At 38.6% G+C, this 22,250-nt stretch overlaps 1 protein-coding gene across 1 annotated transcript; it reads left to right on the forward strand.

The window, feature by feature from the left end:
• Positions 1 to 794: 794 nt before the first annotated feature.
• GLO1 (glyoxalase I) lies at positions 795 to 21,839 on the forward strand. The gene is made up of 6 exons (XM_036869700.1): positions 795 to 991; positions 12,775 to 12,857; positions 15,168 to 15,308; positions 16,169 to 16,236; positions 16,951 to 17,040; positions 19,692 to 21,839. The coding sequence occupies exons 1-6, from the start codon at positions 908 to 910 to the stop codon at positions 19,778 to 19,780; spliced, it is 555 nt and encodes a 184-aa protein (XP_036725595.1). The 5' UTR covers positions 795 to 907; the 3' UTR covers positions 19,781 to 21,839.
• The last annotated feature ends 411 nt before the right edge of the window (positions 21,840 to 22,250 follow it).

Consider the following 22,250-nt stretch of genomic DNA (forward strand, 5'->3'; position numbering starts at 1 on the left):
TATATAGACCATCCTATTCACTTAAAAACACTGTCAAATCTCATTCCTCATTCATTTATTAATATAAAGTCCTTTCCTAAATTATGTTTACAGTGATCATGATCATTTAGTCTTTCAACAACAGGAAGTATTTATTGAGAATCTACTATGTGCCCGTCATCAAAGAACACAGTGATGACTAAGTTTTCCAATGAACACAACTAAAATATGTGCCTTAGCAAAATTAACGTAAAACTCACTGTAAGTTAGGGACATTTAGGTAAGCAGTGAAACCATAACTTAAATCTCGTTTGATCCTCACCAAAATCCTGCAAGGAAGCTCAGAGAAGGTTCATTAATTACTCCAAGCTTCTAGAGCTAATAAACAGTGGAACCAAAGCTTGAACCTAGGTTTCTGGCTAAGTCAGAGTTGTTTTAATTATCCTGTGCTGCTTAAAGTGAGAAAATAGTTTTGGATCCTTATAATTGAAAAATTATAACTCCCAAATCTCTTTCCATCAGATTCGTATTTCCTACCATGTTGCAGCCCTGAGGTATGGGTGGTTACTGAACTTTAACAGCTAAACAGAAACAAGATTAGGTCATCAAGCAACAGAGAGAAACGCGCTTTCAAGCGGGCAGGTTTGGATTTTTTTTTTTTTAACCTCAAGGTGCCCTCCATCATACGCAAGGCACCTTGGGAATTGTAGTCTTGGGTGTAGAGCGCTGTGGCCGGAGGAGCTGACTCACTGGGACCCAATCAGCAGACAGCCAACTTGCTCTCCGCGCAGCAATTGGCTGGAATTCAGCGGCCGCCCACCCCGTGGTGCCGTCTCGCCGGCGCCGGTAAAGGGAGCTTCGTGGCCGGCAGAGTGAGGGTGGTTGCTGCGTTCCTGGGGACCTTCGTCCGCGATACAGCAGTGCGGCCATGGCAGAACCGCAGCCCGCGTCCGGCGGCCTTACCGACGAGGCCGCCCTCGGCTGCTGCTCCGACCCGGACCCCAGCACCAAGGTGGGCGCAGAACCTAATTCTCCAGAGTCGGGGCCCGCCCTGCGTGGCGCGACTGGGACCCCAGGAGGGAGCAGTCCCTCGGGCTCAGCCAGGCCTCGCTTGGGCTGGATGATTTCGAACCCCATCCTACCACCACTGCAGCTCCGCCCGCCTTGGGCGGATCGGAGTGGGCTGGGAAGAGGGCCAGTGGTGTCCAGTGGGGGATCTGGAGAGGGTCCGTTTCTTCAAGTTGTTTGAAAGACTGCGATCCTGCTTGCTTTAACTTGCTTGATTTGGGACGGTAACAGGAAACCATGGCTAACCCAGGGTCAGAGCCCTTGTCTGTGGGTGTGCGTGTTCCCCAGGTCAATGGAGGTGGCGGGTAAGAAAAGAAGTTTCTGAACTCCAGTCTACGTTCGAAGCTCTACGGGCCAGCTCCTCCCAGCCGGGATCATTTTTCTATAACTGTCCTGGCTCCGCGTTTAACTCCTCCAAACCAATCTGATAGCTCCTGACTTTAGCCGCGCCCAGAATTTCTCTTTGGGTTGGCCTTTCCGGTTGCTCACGGCCACACTTATGCCCTCCCTGTGCTCGGTGGCCCCAGGAGAGATGGCAGAATCATGGAGCTTAGATCCGAAGGGAATCTTGGAAATTCCTTCACTGACCCTCTCACTGCAGCTGAGACCCAGTAAGAGGAATGACCAGTTGCATATGAAGGCTCTCATCCCTCAGCTTGCTTAACATGTCTGTACTGAGAGTCACTGTAACTCACTCAGGTGTGGTGCCTCCGGGCGTTGTCAAGATCAGACAGGGCAGCCGCTCCGGGGGTTTACTCCAGTGTTCCAGTGTACTCATTGCTGTCAGAAAACGCCTTAGTATGTATTCATTTGACTGGGGAAGCTCTAAATTCCTTGAAGTTTGAGTATGTGCTTTGTACAGACCTCTAAGACCGGTCGGTGACTTTAGTCCCTCTTGCTCTTTGCCTTCAGGGTGAAGAGTCAGACACTTCTAATTGCTAAATCCTTTGACTAGCACCTGGTAGTACTTAGCTTAGGAAAAATGTTAGTCACTGCAAAATTAAGAGGGAAGAAGTAAATATATACATTTCCTCTCACACTTAATCTTATTTTTTATACTCTTAAATGTTAATACCTCGTTATTTCACATAATATAGATTGAGTTATTCAGTGTAAATTAACTTCCCAGGTAACTGGGCATTTTATGTACTGGACTATTAAAAAAAAAAGATTTCAAGGAGAGCTTGATAAAATTGATTGAGTACAATTCTTTGCATTCTTAATTTACACCTTTTTTTTTTTTGGCTGCGTTGTTGCACGCGGGCTTTCTCTTGTTGCCGAGAGTGGGGGCTACTCTTTGTTGCGGTGCACGGGCTTCTCATTGCAGTGGCTTCTCTTGTTGCGGAGCACGGGCTGTAGGCGTGTGAGCTTCAGTAGTTGTGGCTCGCAAGCTCAGTAGTTGTGGCTCGCCAGCTCTAGAGCAGAGGCTCAGTAGTTGTGACTCACGGGCTTAGTTGCTCTGCGGCATGTGGGATCTTCCGGACCAGGGCTTGAACCCGTGTTCCCTGTATTGGCAGGCGGATTCTTAACCACTGTGCCACCAGGGAAGTCCTACACACTCTTAATTTATGTCAATTTCTCTTGATTTGAAGGTTTTTTTTTTTTTTGGCCACGCCATGTGGCATGCATGATCTTAGTTCCCTGACCAGGGATCAAACCTGCGCCCCTGCATTGAGAGCACGGAGTCTTAACCACTGGACCGCCAGGGAAGTCCCAGTAATCATTTTTTGAGATTAGTCGTTTTGCACCCTAGAAGCACCATATGGGGGACATAAAATGGAGTATGTAATAGCAGCTGGTATATATTGAGTGTGCCAGGCCCCGGTTTGTTATTTTAAGTACATTACTTAATTTAATCCTCACAACAACCCTGTGAGGAAGGCATAATTATCTCCATTTTATATATAAGTAGACAATGGCATAGAGGTGTTGAGTAATTTGCCTAGCGAGGAGCCCACACTCCCTATTGTGCTTCTAGAGTACTGACTACAGCAGTAATTTTGGAACTTGACATGAAGGAAAATAGAAAACCTAACTGAATTAATTCAGTCTGATCACTGATCATCTGCTATATGTAAAGAGCATGGTAGGTACCTTGGGGGACATTCAGATGAACAAGATGAAGTTCCTCCCTTCACCAAACATACACCAACTCTAACATAAGATGGAACTGGGATTATGTGCTTTTGAAATTATAAAGCACTGTGGGAGCGCAGAAAGTAGAGATTTTCAAAGGTGGCATCTGTGGTATGATGTATACACAGGGTATTTGGAGGCTGAAGACCTACGTTTGAATCCCCAATTCTGTCATTGGCTATAGTGATCTTAGCGGGGTGTAAACAAAGCTGCTATAAGGATAAAATGTATCTATGATCTCTGAACTATGAAAAGCGATACAATTCAAGGTTGTATTTCAACTGTGGATATCAGGGAATGCGTCAAGCAGAAGGTGGGGGTGAGTCTAGGCCTTGAAAGATGGATGGGGTCCCGACATTACATGGGAGATGGTTACATGGGAGGGCATTCTAGGTGGAGAAAACATCTGAGCAAAAATGTGGTGAGAAGGCAGAAAGATGCAATGTGGAGCATGTTCTGGAGAAATGAGTTACCTTGTTTTTGGTTCAAGTTCAAGTTATCTAAGTGGTGGAGCAGTGGTGGAGAAGACTAGAATGGTAGGTTGGAGCCAGATCATGGAGAGAGCTTAGAATGTTACTTCTAAGAAAATCAAATTTTATATAGTTAGTGGGGAATCACTGAGGGATTCAAATCATTCTATAGAATAGATTGGAGGGATCCAAGGCTGGAGGTGATGAGAATACCTAAAAGGCTCTTCCAGAAGGTGAGAAAAGTGATGAGGGCCTGGTTTGGAAAGAAGAGAACAGCAGTGATAGAAAGGCAACTTGTTTGTTGATTATTTGCATCTTTGTCATAAAGGCAGACCAAAGAATGTACAGCTGCACCACCTCTTGGGTGGGTTACTTAGCTAACTTTCTTCAAAGGCCAAGTGCTTCTTTTCCCAAGTAGTGATCTCCTGAAATACATTCTTTTTACTGTCTCCATCAGTGTCCTTTGATAAAATTATTTGGAGTCCCTTCCCATCTGAGTGGTAAATGATGAGGTAAGGGAAAACTTTCAGTGTTGGTGACACTTAAGCTGGGTTTTACCAAATCAAAGGAAGTAGCTAGGTAGAGTTGCGGGCAGGGGTTGAGGGAAGAAAGAATGGCAAGGAAGGAAGGACAATGGCCAGATGGATGAATGACTGTTCTCGGCAGAGAGAACTGTAGTATATATAAAAGCACAGTGACATCAGAGAGCTGATGCAGGGACCTACAGGTATACAATGAGACTGAAGTTGTAGGCAATAGGAGTTAAGGGGAAGGTACATAAAACAGTCATTGAGATGCTCAAAGAAAATATGAACATTCCCACTTGGTTCATTTGTTTTTCTCATCCTGTGAAGATTTCTGTTTGGTAAATATGTTTTTTTTAAATATATGTTTTATTAGTATATTTCTATGTGTATACAGTTAAAATATATATACATTTATGGTGGGGCATGCTCTTTTTTTTTAACTGATAAAGGTATGAAATCAAAACCATTTAAGATGACCAGTTTAGTGGAGTGGTAATAAAAGATGAAGTTAGAGAAGTATGTAGCAACTGTATGTGTTTGCTTTGGGGACTTTCTTCTAAAAGTTGTGAGGTACCACTGAAGGATTGATTTTTTTTTTTAACATCTTTTTTTTAAAAAATAGATTTTATTTATTTATTTATTTTTGGCTGCGTTGGGTCTTCGTTGCTGTGCGCGGGCCCTCTCCAGCTGTGGCGAGCAGGGGCCACTCTTCGCCGTGGCACACAGGCCTCTCACTGCGGCGGCCTCTCCCATCGTGGCTCCCGGGCTCCAGAGCGCAGGATCAGTAGTTGTGGTGCACGGGCCCGGCCGCTCCGTGGCATGTGGGATCTTCCCGAACCAGGGCTCGAACCTGTGTCCCCTGCATTGGCAGGCGTACTCTTAACCACTGAGCCACCAGAGAAGTGCCTGAAGGATTGATTTTTAACCCAGAAATGACACAGTTGGGTTTTTGTTATAGAAAGATCAGTCTGGTACCATTATAGGAAGATCACTCTGGATTGCATTTAGGTTAGCCTGCAAGAAGCAGAGAGACCAGGCAGGCTTTGACAGTTGTCTAGGCAGGAAGTAGTGAGGACATGAGCAAGGTAGTAGTGATCTTTGGAAACGCAAGGAGAAAGATTCCAGAGGGACTTGAGCAGTCAGGTTGATGGGACACTTGGATTGGATTACAGAGGGAGTGGCGAGGAAGGAATCTGAGAAGACTTCAGGGGTCTGACTTGGGCTGACACCCAAGTCAGATTCTAGAGGCATTCTAGAGGCATTTCCTGTTGGTGATGTAAGAGGGAGTATTTATTTGGGCTGTGATTAATTTGATATTTTGACTTAGGTGGAAATGTTGAGTAGACTGGATGGAGATGTAAAACCAGAGCTGAGGTTAGAGGTATGGGCTTCAAGATTGAAACTTCCCTTTTCTGAAGATGGAAGGTGATAGAGGCAATGGAGATTTTGATTTTGATTCTGAGTAAGATTTAATATGTAAAGCTCCTTAGTAACAGTTCTAGAGAAATGAGTGTCTTCATCACTAGAAAGAGAATTTGAAAGGTAGAACACAAAGTCAAGCAACTTTTTTGCCACTGTTGTAGCTTTTTTTTTTTTAATAAATTTATTTATTTATTAATTTATTTATTTTTGGCTGTGGTGGGTCTTCGTTGCTGTGCGCAGGCTTTCTCTAGTTGCGGTGAGCGGGGCTACTCTTCGTTGCGGCGCGCAGGCTTCTCATTGCGGTGGCTTCTCTTGTTGCAGAGCACGGGCTCTAGGCGTGTGGGCTTCAGTAGTTGTGGCATGCAGGCTCAGCAGTTGTGGCTCGCAGTCTCTAGAGCGCAGGCTCAGTAGTTGTGGCGCATGGGCTTAGTTGCTCCGCGACATGTGGGATCTTCCCGGACCAGGGATCAAACCCGTATCCCCTGCATTGGCAGGCGGATTCTTAACCACTGCGCCACCAGGGAAGTCCCCAGCATAATTCTTAAAAACCCTATGATTTTCAGAATGGTAATGAGCATTGGCTTCAACTTCAAGTTATCAGCGTATTAGCTCCTAACGAGAGAATCAGCCTGTCTTTTGAAGCTTTGAAGGCATTGACTTCTCTCTATGAAAGTCCTAGGTGATATCTTCTTCTAATATAAGGCTATTTCATCCACATTGAAAATCTGTTGTTTAGTGTTGCCACCTTTATTCATTATCTTAGCTATTTGGATAACTTGCTGCAGCTTCTACATCAGCACTTGCAGCTTCACCTTGTATTTTTATGTTATGGAGCTGGCTTCTTTCCTTAAACCTCATGAACCAACCACTGCTAACTTCAAAATTTTCTTCTGCAGCTTCCTCACTTCTCACAGCCTTCTAGAATTGAAGAGAGTTAGGGCCTTGCTCTGGATCAGGCTTTGGCTTGAGGGAATGTTGTGGCTGGTTTGCTCTTCTATCCAGACCACTAAAACTTTCTCCATATCAGCAATAAGGCTGTTTTGCTTTCTTATCATTTGTGTGTTCACTGGAAGAGCATTTTTCATTTCCTTCAAGAACTTTTCCTCTGCTTTCACAATTTGGTTAACTGGTGCAAGAGGCCTAGCTTTCAGCCTGTCTCAGCATTTGACACACCTTACTCACTAAGCTTAATCATTTCTAGCATTTGATTTAAAGTGAGAGACATGCAACTCTTCCTTTCACTTGAACACTTAGAGGCCATTGTAGGGTTATTAATTGACCTAATTTCAATATTGTGTCTCAGGGAATAGAGAGGTCCGAGGAGAGGGAGAGAGATGGGGCAATGGTCTATCAGTGGAGCAGTCAGAACACACACATTTATCAATTAAGTTTGTCATCTTATGTGGGCATGGTTCATGGCACCCCCAAACGATTACAATACTGTCATCAAAGATCACTGATCACATATCACCATAACAAATACAATGAAAAAGTCTGAAATATTGTGAGAATTACCAAAATGTGACACAGAGACATAAAGTGAGCAAATGCTCTTGGAAAAATGGCACTGACAGACTTGCTGGACACAGGATTGCCACAAACCTTCACTTTGTAAAAAAAAAAACAAAAAACAAAAAAAACAATACCTGTGAACTGCAACAAAGTGAAATGCAATAAAATGAGCTGTGCTTAGATAAAACAAAAACAGGAGGACTCTGAAAAGCAGAGAGAATGGCAGACTGGCTAGGGACCTTGAGACCCTAGGAATAACATGGTGGTATACACACACACACACACACACACACAGAAAAAAAAGCTATGCAAAGAGTGTATGCAAAAACACTATAGATAAATCAAAATGGAATTATAAAAAAAAATTCCAGTGACCCACAAGAAGGCAAAGATAAAAAGAAAGGACAAACAGAAAACAAAACAAAAATAAAATGGCCAATTTAAGCCCTAATATTTCAATAATTACATTAGATGTAAATATACCAATTAAGACAGATATTGGTGGAGTGGATTTAAAAGCATGCCCCAAGTTATCTATATGTGAGGTGATGGGTGTTAACTAAATTTGTGATAATCATTTCTCAACATATGTAAGTTGAAGTCGTGCTGTATACCTTAACCTTATATAATACTGTATGTCAATTATATCTTAATAAAACTGAAAGAAAAGTAAAAACATGCCCCACCTATATGCTGTCTACACGAAACTCACTTCAAATGTGATGACAGAGGCAACTAAAAGGATGGAAAAACATATATAAACATTAATCAAAAGAAAGCAGGAGTGGCTATATTGTTTCAAATGCAGTAGACTCTAGAGCAAAGACAGTTATCATAGAGAAGTACATTATATAATGATAAAAGGGTCCATTGACTAAGAAGACATAGCAATCCTAAATGTGTGTGCATCAAACAATAGAACTGCAAAAATATGTGAACCAAAGACTGATATATGGAAGGAAAAATAGACAAATCCACAGTTTTAGTTGGAGACTATGCTCCTCTCTCAACAATTGACTGAACTAGAAAGAAAATTAGCAAGGATATAGACAAACTCAGCAACACCGTCAATAAACAAGATCTAATCAAGATTTATAGAACATTCCAGCCGGTAACAGCTGAATACAGGCATACCTTGTTTTTATTGCACTTTGTAGATATTAGGTTTTTTTACAAATTGAAGGTTTGTTGCAACCCTGCATGAAACAAGTCTGCTGGTGCTATTTTTCCAACAGCATTTGCTTGATTCTCTCTGTCACATTTTAGTAATTCTTGCAATATTTCAAACTTCCACTATTATATTTGTTATGGTGATCTGTGATCAGTAACCTTTACAACTCACTGAAGGCTCACATGATGGTTAGCATTTTTTAGCAATAAAGTATTTTTAATTGAGGTATGTACATTTTTTTAGACATAGTAATATTGCACACTTAATAGACTACGGTAGAGAGTAAACATACATGCACTGGGAAACCAAAAAATTTGTGTGACTTTTTTTTTTTTTAATATTTATTTATTTGGCTGCGCCGGGTCTTAATTGCGGCACATAGGATCTTCGTTGCAGCATGTGGGCTCCTTGAGTTGCGTCATGCGGGCTCTTAGTTGCAGCATGCAGAATCTAGTTCCCTGACCAGGGATTGAACCCCCTGCATTGGGAACACGGAGTCTTAACCACTGGACCACAAGTGAAGTCCCTGTGTGACTCTTTATTGTGATCTTTGCTTTGTTGCAGTGGTGGCAAACCCATGATATTACTGAGGTATGCCTGTACAGTTTTTTTTCAAATGCCCACAGAAGATATACCAAGGTAGACCATATCATGGGCCCTAAAACTAACTTCAACAAACTTGAAATAATTGAAATTATATAGAGCATGTTCAACCACAATAGAATCAAACTAGACATCAGTAGCAGAAACGTAACAGGAAAATCTCTAAAAACTTGGAAACTAAATAACACATTTCTAAATAATCCATGGATCAAGAGGAAGTCTCAAGGGAAATTTTAAAAATTACATTGAACTGGATGAAAATGTAAAAAGCATCTCAGCTAAGACAGTGCTAAGAGGGAAATTTATAATATTAAATGCATATATTAGAAAATAGGAAATGTCTTAAATCAAGAATTTGTTTCCTCCTCAAGAACCTAGAAAAAGAAGAGCAGAATAACCCAAAGCAAGCAGTAGGAAGGAAATAATAAAGAGCAGAAATCAATGAAATTTAAAACAAATTAGAAAAAAATCAGTGAAACAGCTGGTTCTTTGAAAAAAACCAACAGAATTAACAAACTTGTATCAAGACTGACAAGAAAAGAGAGAAGACACGAATTACCAATATCAGGAATGAAATAGGGGATACCACTACAGACTGCAGACAAGAGAAGGGTGATAAGGGAATACTGAAAACAATTCTACATACATAAATTTGACAATTTACATGAAATGGACCACCAATTCCTTGAAAAACACCAACTACCATAACTTACCCATATGAAATAAATAATTTGAATAGCTCTATAACATAAGGAAATTGAATTCATAATAATCTTTTTTAAAAAGTATCTCCAGTTCCAGATGATTTCACTAGAGCATTCTTCCAAACATTAAGGAAGAATTAACATCAATTCTACACAATCCCTTCAAGAAAATTGAAGAGGAAGGAACACTTTTATTCATTTTATAAAGCTGTCATACTACCCTGATATCAAAACCAGGTGAAGACAGTACAAAAAAAAAAGCGATATTACAGACCAATATCTTTCATAAGTATGGATGTAAAAATCCTTAACAAAATATTAGCAAATAGAATTCAGTGGTATATAAAAAGAATCATATACCATGATCAAGTGGGGTTTACTCCAGGGAAGCAAGGCTGGTTCAATATTTTAAAAAATCACAGTAACTCACCATATTAGGAGGCTAAAGAAGAAATATCACATGACAAAATTCAACACCATGATTTAAACACTTTTGTTTTTTCAGAAAAAATAGGAATGGGAGGGAACTTCCTCAACTTGATAAAGAGCATCTATGAAAAACTTAAGAGTTAACATTATACTAAATGGTGATGCTTTCTCCTTAATTTTGGGGAACAAGGCAAGTTTGCTCTCACCACTCTTATTTGATGTAGTGCTGGAAGTTCCAGCTGGTACAGTAAAGCAAAAAAGGAAATAACAGTCAGGCAGATTGGAAGAAAGAAATAAAACTGTCTCTATTTGCAGATGACATGATTGTCTACATAGGAATCTTAAGGAGTCTAAAAAACCTCGAACTAGTGAGTTCAGCAAGGTTGCAGAATACAAGATAAACATACAAAAATCAATTGGATTTCTATATATTAGCAAAGAACACATGAGCACTAAGATTAAAAATACAATACCATTTACAATTGCTCAACAAAATTAAATATCTAGGTATAAATCTATCAAACATGTACAGAATTTGTATGCTGAAAATTATACAGCATTGATAAAGGGAATCAAAATCTAAATAATGGAGAGACATACTGTGTTCATGATTGGAAGACTCAGCATAGCAAAGATGTTAATTCTCCACAAACTGGTATACATGTTTAACACAGTCCCTATCAAACCTTTTTTTTAAGATATAGTCAAGGTTATTCGAAAATTTATGTGGAAGGCAAAGAGAGAAGAATAACTAAATCTTGAAAAGAATAGGGTGGAAGGAATCAGTCTACCTGATTTTAAGACTCACTATATAGCTGCAGTAATCATTACTCCATGGTATTGACAGAGAGATAGACATAGATCAGTGGAAAAGAGTAGAGAACCCAGAAATAGACTCACACTAATAAACCCAACAGATTTTTCACAAAGATGCAAAAGCAATTCAGTGGAGAAAGGACAGATTTTTCAACAAATGGTGCTGGAGCAATTGGCCATCCATAGGTAAAAAATGAAGCTTTACCTGAGTTCACATCTTATACCAGAAAATCCATTTAAGAGGTGCTCAAAGGGACCTTGACTTTGACCCTTTGGTTCACTCCCTGCTCCACTGTTTATAGTTTTGTCAGGATTACATTGTAGTTACGTAGTACATGTACTAGAAGTATCCCTGATTGTACCTTTAAAATTTTCTCACAGTAGTTTTAAATTAATTAGATTTGGAGATTGCCCACCCTGACCCCCACAAAAGACTGATTATTTCTATCATTCTTCCTTTTTATAAGGCAAAGGAGCACATCTTTGTTACCTTGTAATCATCCCAGAAAACCCAAAGATAGTTTGAGCATAAAAGACATCTTTTATTATTCTGAATTTAGAGCATAATAAGGGAAAGACAAAGTTAAGAACTGTCTCATGAGACAAGACATCAACTTAAGTCTTTTTAAAATGCATATATAAAATATATTTATTTCAAACAATATTTTAGAACCATAGCAATAAACAGTGATTTTTAGAAACTTTTAAAGAAAGGAACTTTTTTCCAAGATCATTCAAGTGTGTATCAAAAGTAGCAGAGGTATTCTGTTACAGAGAGTTAGCAGAATATTTTGGTGATAAAAAGAAAACTGTTATCTGAGCATAGAATAACTTGATCATTTTATAAAAAGCAAGCCCTGCTTGGTTTTTTATATCGTCCAAATAATACTTTGGCAACAAAGGATTTACACACCTCTATTTTTTATGAATAACTCCACTAACATTGAATATACTTCTAATCTTTTTGCCATGTATAGACTCCTTTTTAAAAGTTAAAAATGGTTTTAGAGTTTATATTATTTTTGTGTTTTCTTAGAAGTAATCTATCATGTTAAGTCTTCTCAGTCAGAAAAATGGTGTATCTTTCCATTTTTTAAACTATTTTTTCCAGCTTTATTGAGATAAAATTGACATATAACATGTATGTCATATACCATGGGCATGTCCAAGTGCTTCTAAAGCAGCATTTTAAATGTCTTCATACATTCTGTTATGCCTGTGTCATAATTTATCTATTTCTTCATTGTTAGAGGTAGTTTAGCAAGGTGGTTGAAAGCAAGGACTTTGGAACCAAACTGTTTGGACTGAAGTTTTTTCTCTGCCACTTACTTTCTCAGTAAAATGGGGATGGTATGATACTTATCTCATAGAGTAGTTGTGAAGATTATATAAGTTAATTTCTGTAAATCATTTAGAACAGTGTCTGGACCGTAGTTACTGCGTAAATGTTGTGGTGAATGTCTTTATACATAAATCTTTGTCCAAGTTTCTAATTATTTCCTTAGATAGATTTTTAGAAGGGCAACATTTTGATCGATGAGTATGAACTCTTTAAGACTCTTCAGATCCAAATTGCTTCTTAGAAAGATTGTAGGATAGGGATAGGGATAGGATAGGATAAGGATAGGGATAGGATAAACAGGGTTGTTGAACTTGTTTTACAGCACTTGGCACAGAAAAGAAAAAACAAACAAACAAACAAACAAACAAAAGAACTCTGTGACTAAGGTACCTGGATTTGAGCATAGCCTTTATGGACTGAACACAGGTATTTAATAATAATAAAGCCATGATGGACTGAGGGGGACAAAATTTCTTTCTTCTTAAACAGTGTGTTACAATGGTGGACTGTTGGTATTTTGTTACAGGAAGCAAAATTAGTGTTGGTAGCAAGTAGTAAAAGTTAAAGGTGTTTAATATATACTGTTTCCCTTTAGGATTTTCTCTTGCAGCAGACCATGCTGCGAATTAAGGATCCTAAGAAGTCGTTGGATTTTTATACTAGAATTCTTGGAATGACGTAAGTAAACTGTTTATTGGTGCCTATACTGTTTAAATACATAGCTTTGCAAATATAGGGAATGTTTTCAGATCCATTGTAAAAATGGATTCAAGTTTGCTTCAAAGGTCACAAAAGTCCTTTTGGCCGGGAGTCTGGGACTAGGCTTGACTGACCAGGGCTTCTGTCAGGTTCCTCTCCTCTATCCCAGCCAGGCTCACTGGGCAACATGACACCAATACTTGCATTTTCTTTGACTCCCTTCTTTCTAAGAGCTGCCAGTTAAATCCTTAATGTGTCCAGACTGTTTTGATGTTATGGCCACTTTTAGCTTCTTGTTTACTTCAGAAAAGATATAGCTATTAAGACACAATACTTAGAAAATGAATGAGTTTTAGGTAAACTCATTCATTTTCTAAGTTTTAGGTAAACTGGCCCATATATTCCATTTTTATAGGATGTGTTCTCTTTTGCTGAATAGGTAATATTCACTGATCTTATAATCTTTAAGACATATTTATTTTTCCTGATTTGTTTCCCTAAATAACATTAGGGTTTTTATTTGTTTTTGGTAATATAGATACATAAAGAATAAAACGATCTTTAATTTACTGCCTAGATAACCTCTGTTGACATTGAGAGAAAACTTCAAGTACTACAGTATATGTCTATGTTAGAAAATCTGACCAATTCTGAGAAATACAAAGTGAAAAGTGACAGCTTCCCTCCCCCAGTCCTTCTCTTCAAAGATAACTGCTGTTAACAGTTTCCTATAATTCTTTCCAGAAAAAGTAGTTTTGCATGTATTTATGACATATTTAAAGGGCAGAATGAAACCAGATTTACTGAACTCGTGCTATTTGCCAGGCACTTTATATCTCATTTCGTTGTCTTCACAGTAGGTTTATGAGATAGCTTATATCCCTGTTTTACATGGAAGGAAGAAACCAAAGCTTAAAGACATTAACTTAATGACCCCAGATTCCACAGTGGGCATATGGCAGAGCTGGAATTTGAATCCAGGTTTGATCGACTCCAATGTTGACCTTGTTTTTAAAGAGCCCCCAACTAGGGTACAACTGCTGAGCTGAGAAAAGCAAGTTAAAACAGGTTCAAGTGTTCCAGTTCCCATCCGATTGGTCCGTCTGCTTTGGTAGGTGCAGAGATAGTTTTCAGAATTGGAGTATTTGACGTGTTTGATACGTCATTATAAACATGTTAGAGTAAATCTTATTTGTGATGAGTCAGTGCCTAGCTCTTAGTGGGCCAAGGCATATTATATGACAGTAATAAGTAAAAGATTTGGAACAGAACTCTAGAAACTTTCCATTTGCTACGCTGCAACGATTCCCTCTTGTTGATTTTGAATGAGGTCATGTTTGAGCATTTAATCCTCCACAATCTAAAGAAAATTGTATTGTGTGTATCCTCATTCTACCCTACTCCTTGCAAAATAATCTTACACTCTTTAAACTGAGTTTAGAGGCCACGACTTCAATGAATCTTCCTCAGAACCTCAGGACGAGTAATTCATCACGCACTCTCATGATCAGTCTCCCTTTTCCACTGCTCTTTCCCCTCAACCTGCAAAAAAGCTTAAGTCTTCTCTATTCTAGGATAATTCTTGCCCTCCGCTCTCTTGCTGTCCTTCCCGTCATCATGACCATCTGTACAGGTAGACCACCACTTACTCTTTCACTTGCTCACCTCCCATTCTCCAGCTTCTGCTGTCGCATGCTGCTGAAACTGCCCTCACAGGACCTTTCCATATCTGTTCACCTCTTCTCAGACTTAATCCTGTCTGACCTTTCTGCAGTATTTGATACTGTAACCACTTTATTGTTGCCATTCATGTCTTTTGTGATATTAATCTGTCCTTCTCTCTTAACACCTAGCCTCAGTTTCCTAGGAGTTTTGGCATAGTAAGAACTCAATAAATTTATTTTTCTTTAACTCAATGCTGTATAGCTGAAAGAACAATAAGGTGTGATGTGTTCTATTTTTCACTAAAAATAAATAAAATTTTCTTTTGAATATACCTTTTGCCATTTATAAGCAAGTACCATAAATCCAACTAAATTTCATTATATTTGAAGAATTGATGAATTACAAAAGTTTCCGTTTTTAAAAAAAATTTATTTCACTGATATATACAGATGAATAAATTTTTTTAAATGACTTTTTTTATTGATTTTCCTTGCTTTTTCTATTAAAATAGCCTCATCATGTACAGCTCTTATTCTTAGTAGAACTTGAATATTGTTATGTTGATTTTAGTATGAATCAGCTTTTCCTATTGTTAATTGATTCAGACTTGTTGTTTAATTTCAGACTACTCCAAAAATTAGATTTTCCCACTATGAAATTTTCACTCTATTTCTTGGCTTATGAGGATAAAAATGACATCCCAAAAGATAAAGATGAAAGAGTAGCATGGGCATTCTCCAGAAAAGCTACACTTGAACTGACACAGTGAGTATGAGTTTTTATTTTTTTTTATATACTCTACCATTTTTTTGAAGCTTTTTTTTTTAAACTTTTTTTCCTGTCTTATCAGCTTAATTCAAAGCAGGTCTACCTAATCACTTTCAACTTGTAACAATATGTTTGAGTATTTTATATGGATCTTATGGTCTCTGTATTGTTCTTGTGGCATAGGTAGGGCAAGTGAGATCATTTGCCTTTTAGATAGAGAATGTAAGACTGAAATGGCAAGATATTTGTCAAACGGTAGCTAATGAATGTTTAGGTACTATAAGTAAGGTCTTCATAATTTCAGCATTTTTGTTGAAACTGGCATTCCCCTTCTTTCTTTTTTATTCTTTATGTTGTTTCTGTGCACCTGCTAAAAAATACCAAAAGAGCATTTGTTTCAGGGTGTGTGATTTAATGTGTCCCCTGATTCAAAACAGCCCTGGAATCAGAAAGACCTAGACATGAGTCTTGGCTCTGACAATAGCTCTGCGACCCTAAACAAGTTATATCACCTCCCTAAGTGGCAGTCTCATTTATAAAATGGAGATACTCAGATCTAGCCCTTGGAGCTGTTCTGAGGACTTAAGGAAATATAAAGTACTTAGCACAAGAAATGATAGTTGCTATTATTATAATTATTGTTCTTATCCAGATGCCTGGTTTTATTGTCTCCTTAGTCATTCTTTGCCCATTTGCTCTTTCTGTAGTTGAAAACTTAATATTTACAGTAACAGAGATTAGACCAAGTATATTAAGTAGCATATATACATGGAAAGATTTCAAAGATTGTTGCAGCTTTCTTTTCAGAATATCTGTTCTCCAGGTCACTTGTAATTATGTTTTCCCTCCTTTTGTAGCAATTGGGGCACTGAAGATGATGAGACCCAGAGTTACCACAGTGGCAATTCAGACCCTCGGGGATTTGGTATGTTTGCCTATTTGTGTGTAATAAACATGGATTTGTGTGATTTTTCCATTGTGTACCTATTTATGATTGTAAGCAATCTAAAACATTAAGTATAATCAATTTGTTAGGAGTATGGTTATTTTTATTTTCCACAAATAATTTTATTTAGGAGTTGTTTAATTTCATCATCTCAGTCTAAACTTTTTACATTTACTCTCTCACAATGATTTTACTTTTCAGTCTCAGTATTATATTTCCAGTAGATGTTTTAATTTAAGAAACAAAAAACCAAAAATGATGGTTAATAATAATCCTGATTTCTGCCAGCATACACTTCTGCCTTGATCTAAAATCTCTCAATCAAAACAACAGTATTACCAATTTAAATTGGTTGCTATGTAGTCAGTATCAATAATAAGCCTATTAAGCATGAGTAAATGGTTACTCTTTTGTGTTGTAGGTTATTCTTAACAGATCAAACTATTTATGAGCCAGTATTGGGCTATGTTAAATAATTTATAATTCAGAGCAACTAATTAATTTATTATACCCAGCCAGTTAGATTCTTGTTCTTTAATATATTATAGCTTTTGAACCAACTTGATTCAGTCTGTTTTCAGATGCCTTATGTTTTGAAATAAACTAGTTTTGGAAGCCACTTGTGGCACATGGGTACCCTGTTGTAATTTTTCCTTCTTTCTCTCTGCCTTGTTTTGGGGGTGGTTACCTAAGGTCACATTGGAATTGCTGTTCCTGATGTTCACGGTGCTTGTAAAAGATTTGAAGAACTGGGAGTCAAATTTGTGAAGAAACCTGATGATGGTGAGTCTGCTACTTGTTTTCTTCAGGCCTCTGTTTAGTTATATAACATTTACTAAGCACCCACAGAGGGTACTGTTGTAGTAAAATCCTTTTGGTTGCAAGTAACTTGGAATTCTACTCCAACCAACTTAAGGAAAGAAGGGAAATGATTGGAAGAATACCTAGTTATCTCAGGGAACTGAAAGGCAGCACCTAGGGTGGCTTCACATGGGACTAGTCACACTATCTAGAGAGCTATCAAGGACCTAGGCTCTCTCTCCACCCCTTGACCCTACCATTCTCTCAGTGACCACCAGCTTTCACTCTCTCGGGTATATCTAACCACCCAAAAAAGTAAGTTCCTTAAAGTCTGTTTCATCTGCTGTTAATGTAACTACACCAAGTCTCTTCAGTTAATAATTTCCTGATTTTTTTTTCATCCTTTTTCAACCTTAGTGTGTCCTTCAGTTTAGGTATATCGCTTGACATAGTATATATCTGGATTTTGTTGGATTTACATGTATTATAATTATTTTATTTAGATCTGTTTTTGCCACCATAATTTATTATTTAATTTTCATTTGAAATATTTCACTGTTTCATTTCAATCCTTTTTTTTTCAATTAGGAGATTTGATATCCAAATATCCTCCTCCCTAGTAAGGAAAGAACTTGCTCCCCTCTACCTCCATTATGTTACTATTACTCAGGCTGGGATATTATTGATTTATTTTTCCTTTTTCTTTGACTTTGGCTTTTTTTTTTAAGATAATAAATATATCAAGGTATATATTTTTTCTCCATAGATCTCTTGCAGCATCTTTCAGATTTTTCTGTCCCTTTATTAAGTACCTCAACCAAAACTGTTTTTAAAGGGTTTGTGAGGCAAAACTCTTGAAGCTCTGTATGTCCCAGAACCATGCCTTTATACATATGAATGACAGTTTTGTTGACTATAAAATCTTAGGTTTATTTTCCTTCAGTCTTGAAAGTACAACTATATTGTCTTATTTTTCCCATCCACTGTTGCTGCTGAAAAATCTGATTTGTGTTCCTTCATATAGTTTCTTCTGTTTTGTTCTAAAGGCTTTTTATATTTGTTATTTCTTTGTCCTTGCCTTCCTTCTGGGAGATTTCTTCAAACTGGCATACCAGTTAGCTAATTTTTCCTCAGATGTATCTGTTCTTATATTTATCTTCTGTATTCTCATCTATTATGTTATTAATTTCAGCTATTATCATTTTGATACTGAATTTTTGCTGGGCTCCCTTAATATTTTCTTGTTCTTGTTTCATATTGGTCGTATTGAATATTCCTCATTGCTTTTACATGTTTTAACAGTTCTTGGTCCCCACTGATCTAATATTTGTTCTTCTGTTTGAATGTATAATCCATTGTTTCTTTTATAGTTATATTCCTCAAATTCTCATTATTTTGGTCTCAGAGGTTTTTTGTTTGTTTTTTTTTGAAACTGAAACCATTAGCTATTCCAAACATCAGGCAGTGTGAATGGGGGAAGGCCAGACCTCAGTCCTTAAAAATCCACATGATCTCAGGGAGATGTGCTGAGCAGAGAGAGAAAATAAGAGTTAAACAAATACTTCACATTCTGTAGTCAGATCCTTTTCCCCCCTTTGTCCCTGATGGAGTAGTAGTATTAGTAGGAGACACTTCTGGGATTGTCTTTCCCTCATCCTGGTTTTGGGGAAAGTGAAATCTCTGGGAGATCAGTTGGTACCCACCTGTCTTTCTGCCCTTATCTACTCGTGAGGACATTCGAACCAGTAGTTTCAACCCCCCACCCTGTGGGAGTAGGTGCTAATGCCCAAGGCACTGGGAGAAGCAAGAGCCAAACTAACAAAGCTCCTGTTTATTCTCCCACAGCCATGATGGACTGCCTTGTGCTCCAGCCAAAAGTACCCCCTTCCACACAAAGGAGGTTAAAACAGTCACTACCCCACCCCCACCATTCCTCTCCCCAACTATCATGTCAGGGGCATTGTACTTTTTTTTTTTTTTTTTTTCCTATTTTTTTAATCTGTGTTCCTCTGGGGTTGATCTTGAAGAAAGGAACCAGAGATAGGAGTCAAACTACTTCAGCATCTTGGTACCAAAATAAATTTCCGAGGTCACATTTTTCCATTTAAGCAAAGAACTCTACTACTAGACCTACTAACCTCTCAATCCCAGTTTTGAATTCCTGGGAGAAAGAATCTGATTGGCAGAGCTTGGGTTACATAGAATAGTGTATGACCTAAGCATCTGGGTCCTTTGGCTGTGTAGATAAGCCATGCTACCTCCTCCCTTGAGCACCTATCTATTTCCTTTATCCCCTTTAAAATAAGACAATTTCTTTGACTACTCAACTAGTAGCATGAAGTGATACTGTGCAGGTGAAATAAATACCTGATACTTACAAGATGCAGCCAGTCCCACAGTTTATTTCAGGAGAGTTGGTTTACAGCTATGTGGAGAAGATAAAATATGTCATTCTGAAAATTGTGCATCTGGGCAACACCGACAATAGAATTTTTTGAAGTTAAAACTATAAACAAAACAATGTAATTAACTAAAATGCAAATTAAAATTTGAATTAATAAAAAATGTATTTTAAATTTTTAAGGTTTTTTTTTTTAAGTCTTTTCAGTAATGAAAATCATTTTGTTTTACAGGTAAAATGAAAGGCCTGGCATTTATTCAAGATCCTGATGGCTACTGGATTGAAATTTTGAATCCTAACAAAATGATAACTATTATTTAGTTCTGTGAGAATGCTGCTTTGAGATTTCAGTGAAGACATTGTGGAAGGTAAAAAAGGAGACAATGTGATTCAAGATATTCAGTTAACAGAAGCATCTAGGACTGATGGATTATTGTCTCAATTAAAATTATTCTTAAGTCCATTTCCCTTCCCTATCTCAGCTATGTTTTTCACCTAACTGTTCAGTCATTCTAGTTTTAAAGTAGTGCTTTGTCTTATGTCCTTGAATGTAGTTGTATAACTACTTTTTTAGGCAATAATTAGAACAATTCCCTTCAGAGGCTGCATTTGCCTTCTATCTTCTGAAGAGATACAAGTCTACAAGTCTGCCTTTGAATCATCATTTTCAAAAAAAAAAAAACCACTTAATATGTTTTTGTTGTGATTACCTTCTGGGGTTTCAGTTCCTCAGAAGTAACTTCAGAATGGGAAGTAAAGAACCCCGAACAAAAATGAAGCTTCATGTATATTTCAAATAGTATAAAGTTTATTTTACAAAAGAAAAGTTACTCTTGGGAGAAATTCAGAATTATGCTGACAAGGATGTGGATAGAAAAACTAATTTCTTCTTTACAAAGTACTTTGAAAGTTGAAGAACTAACCTCTTTATTTTGGGATGGGGAAGAGGATGGGAATATTACATACTGGGTATGCAGACACGGACTAGGCTGTCACATACTTTATCTCCCTTAATCCTCCATAGTATGCTGTGAGATAGAAAGTAGGCTGGACATGCAAAATAACTTTAATGAATCCAAGGCAATATAAATAGGCTAAGGACTCAAGATCTCATCATCATTTTTAGTATTTAGATTATATCTCAAAAATTAGTACCTTGGGGCTTCCCTGGTGGCGCAGTGGTTGAGAATCCGCCTGCCAATGCAGGGGACACAGGTTCAAGCCCTGGTTCGGGAAGATCCTACATGCCACAGAGCAACTAAGCCCGTGTGCCACAGCTACTGAGCCTGCGCTCTAGAACCCGTGAGTCACAACTACTGAAGCCTGCGTGCCTAGAGGCACGTGCTCTGCAACAAGAGAAGCCACCGCAATGAGAAACCCGCGCACTGCAACAAAGAGTAGCCCCCGCTCACCAGAACTAGAGAAAGCCCGCGTGCAGCAACAGAGACCCAATGCAGCCAAAAATAAAATAAATAAAATAAATAAATTAAAAAAAAATTAGGACCTCACAATACCTCCTTCCCTAGTGTTCTTTGTAAAAACCTTCAAAGAGTTTGAGCATTGTCCTCTCAGCTTTCAAGCCCGAGTACCACGGTGAGGAAGAAGCAGTGGTGGAAGTCTGGAGTGTGCGGCTGCTCTGGGGATGCCTGGTTGTCCCTGTGCAACTGGTGCTTGTGTTACTTGTGAAGAGCCCCTACCCCAAGGTCTTCCAGATGCCAGTAATCATTTAGGATAAATTATGTTCAGTGATAACTTAGTTATCAGAAATCAGCTCAGTGGTCTTCCCTGCCATGATTGACATTTGATGGGTTTTAAAAACCAAACTGAGGGCTTCCCTGGTGGCGCAGTGGTTGAGAGTCTGCCTGCCAATGCGGAGGACACGGGTTCGGGCCCTGGTCTGGGAGGATCCCACATGCCGCGGAGCAACTGGGCCCGTGAGCCGCAGTTGCTGGGCCTGCGCGTCTGGAGCCTGTGCTCCGCGGCGGGAGAGGCCGCGATAGTGAGAGGCCTGCGATGGTGGGGGGCCCGCGCACCACGGTGAAGAGTGGCCCCCGCTTGCCGCGGCTGGAGAGGGCCCTCGCACAGAGGCGAAGACCCAACACCGCCATGGATGGATGAATAAAATTAAAAAAAAAAAAAAAAACCAAACTGATTTTGAAAATCTCTTATGGCACAGATAATAAGAACATCCAGTTTGTGGTTTAACTACATTTGGATTTTTTGTGGACTCTAGTGGAAGACCTTTGGATAGGCCTTGCCTACTGTGCTTACACTGCTAGAAGCACTTTCATTTCCTTTTTGGATGGAATGGATTTATGTGAGCAGTTCAAACAAATAGCAGTACTTATAGACTGAAGTAAAATAAAATTTTAGAAAAGACTGTTTGTTTAATTTGTAAACTTCTATCCAGCATGTTCTTTCTTTTAAAAAAAAAAATCTGCCCTTGGGGAGTACTGCAAGGATTTTTGAAGGGGCTTGCAGACTCATTGAGAACTGGGAATAGTTGTAATTCTATACATCAGGCAAAGCACACAGTTTCTATGGATAAGGAAGGGTCAGGAAGATGAGAAGAGGAAAGTAAATGGATAAAGGATTTTGGTAGAAAAAGTGCAGAGAAGAAGAAAAGACAAATATCAAAAATGAGTTGTGGAAACCAGTGCTGGTACATTTTGGGTACTAGCATTACCAAGTGGGAGGGTTATTAGATTCATAAATTTAGTCATTTAAACCTTTTTTCCTCAGAAAGAAGCCTTCTCTACTTGCTAAGTAAAACTTGCCAAAAGATAGCCCT

The sequence above is a fragment of the Balaenoptera musculus genome, chromosome 11 (genome assembly GCF_009873245.2).
Source record: "Balaenoptera musculus isolate JJ_BM4_2016_0621 chromosome 11, mBalMus1.pri.v3, whole genome shotgun sequence".
Taxonomy (NCBI): Eukaryota; Metazoa; Chordata; class Mammalia; order Artiodactyla; family Balaenopteridae; genus Balaenoptera; species Balaenoptera musculus.

Bases quoted from the DNA above. Each gene is read 5' to 3' on its own strand.
- GLO1 (XM_036869700.1), top strand. From the start codon at position 908: ATGGCAGAACCGCAGCCCGCGTCCGGCGGCCTTACCGACGAGGCCGCC. The intron at 992-12,774 runs GTGGGCGCAGAA...GTTTCCCTTTAG, and splicing joins ACCCGGACCCCAGCACCAAG to GATTTTCTCTTGCAGCAGAC. The intron at 12,858-15,167 runs GTAAGTAAACTG...GTTTAATTTCAG, and splicing joins ACTAGAATTCTTGGAATGAC to ACTACTCCAAAAATTAGATT.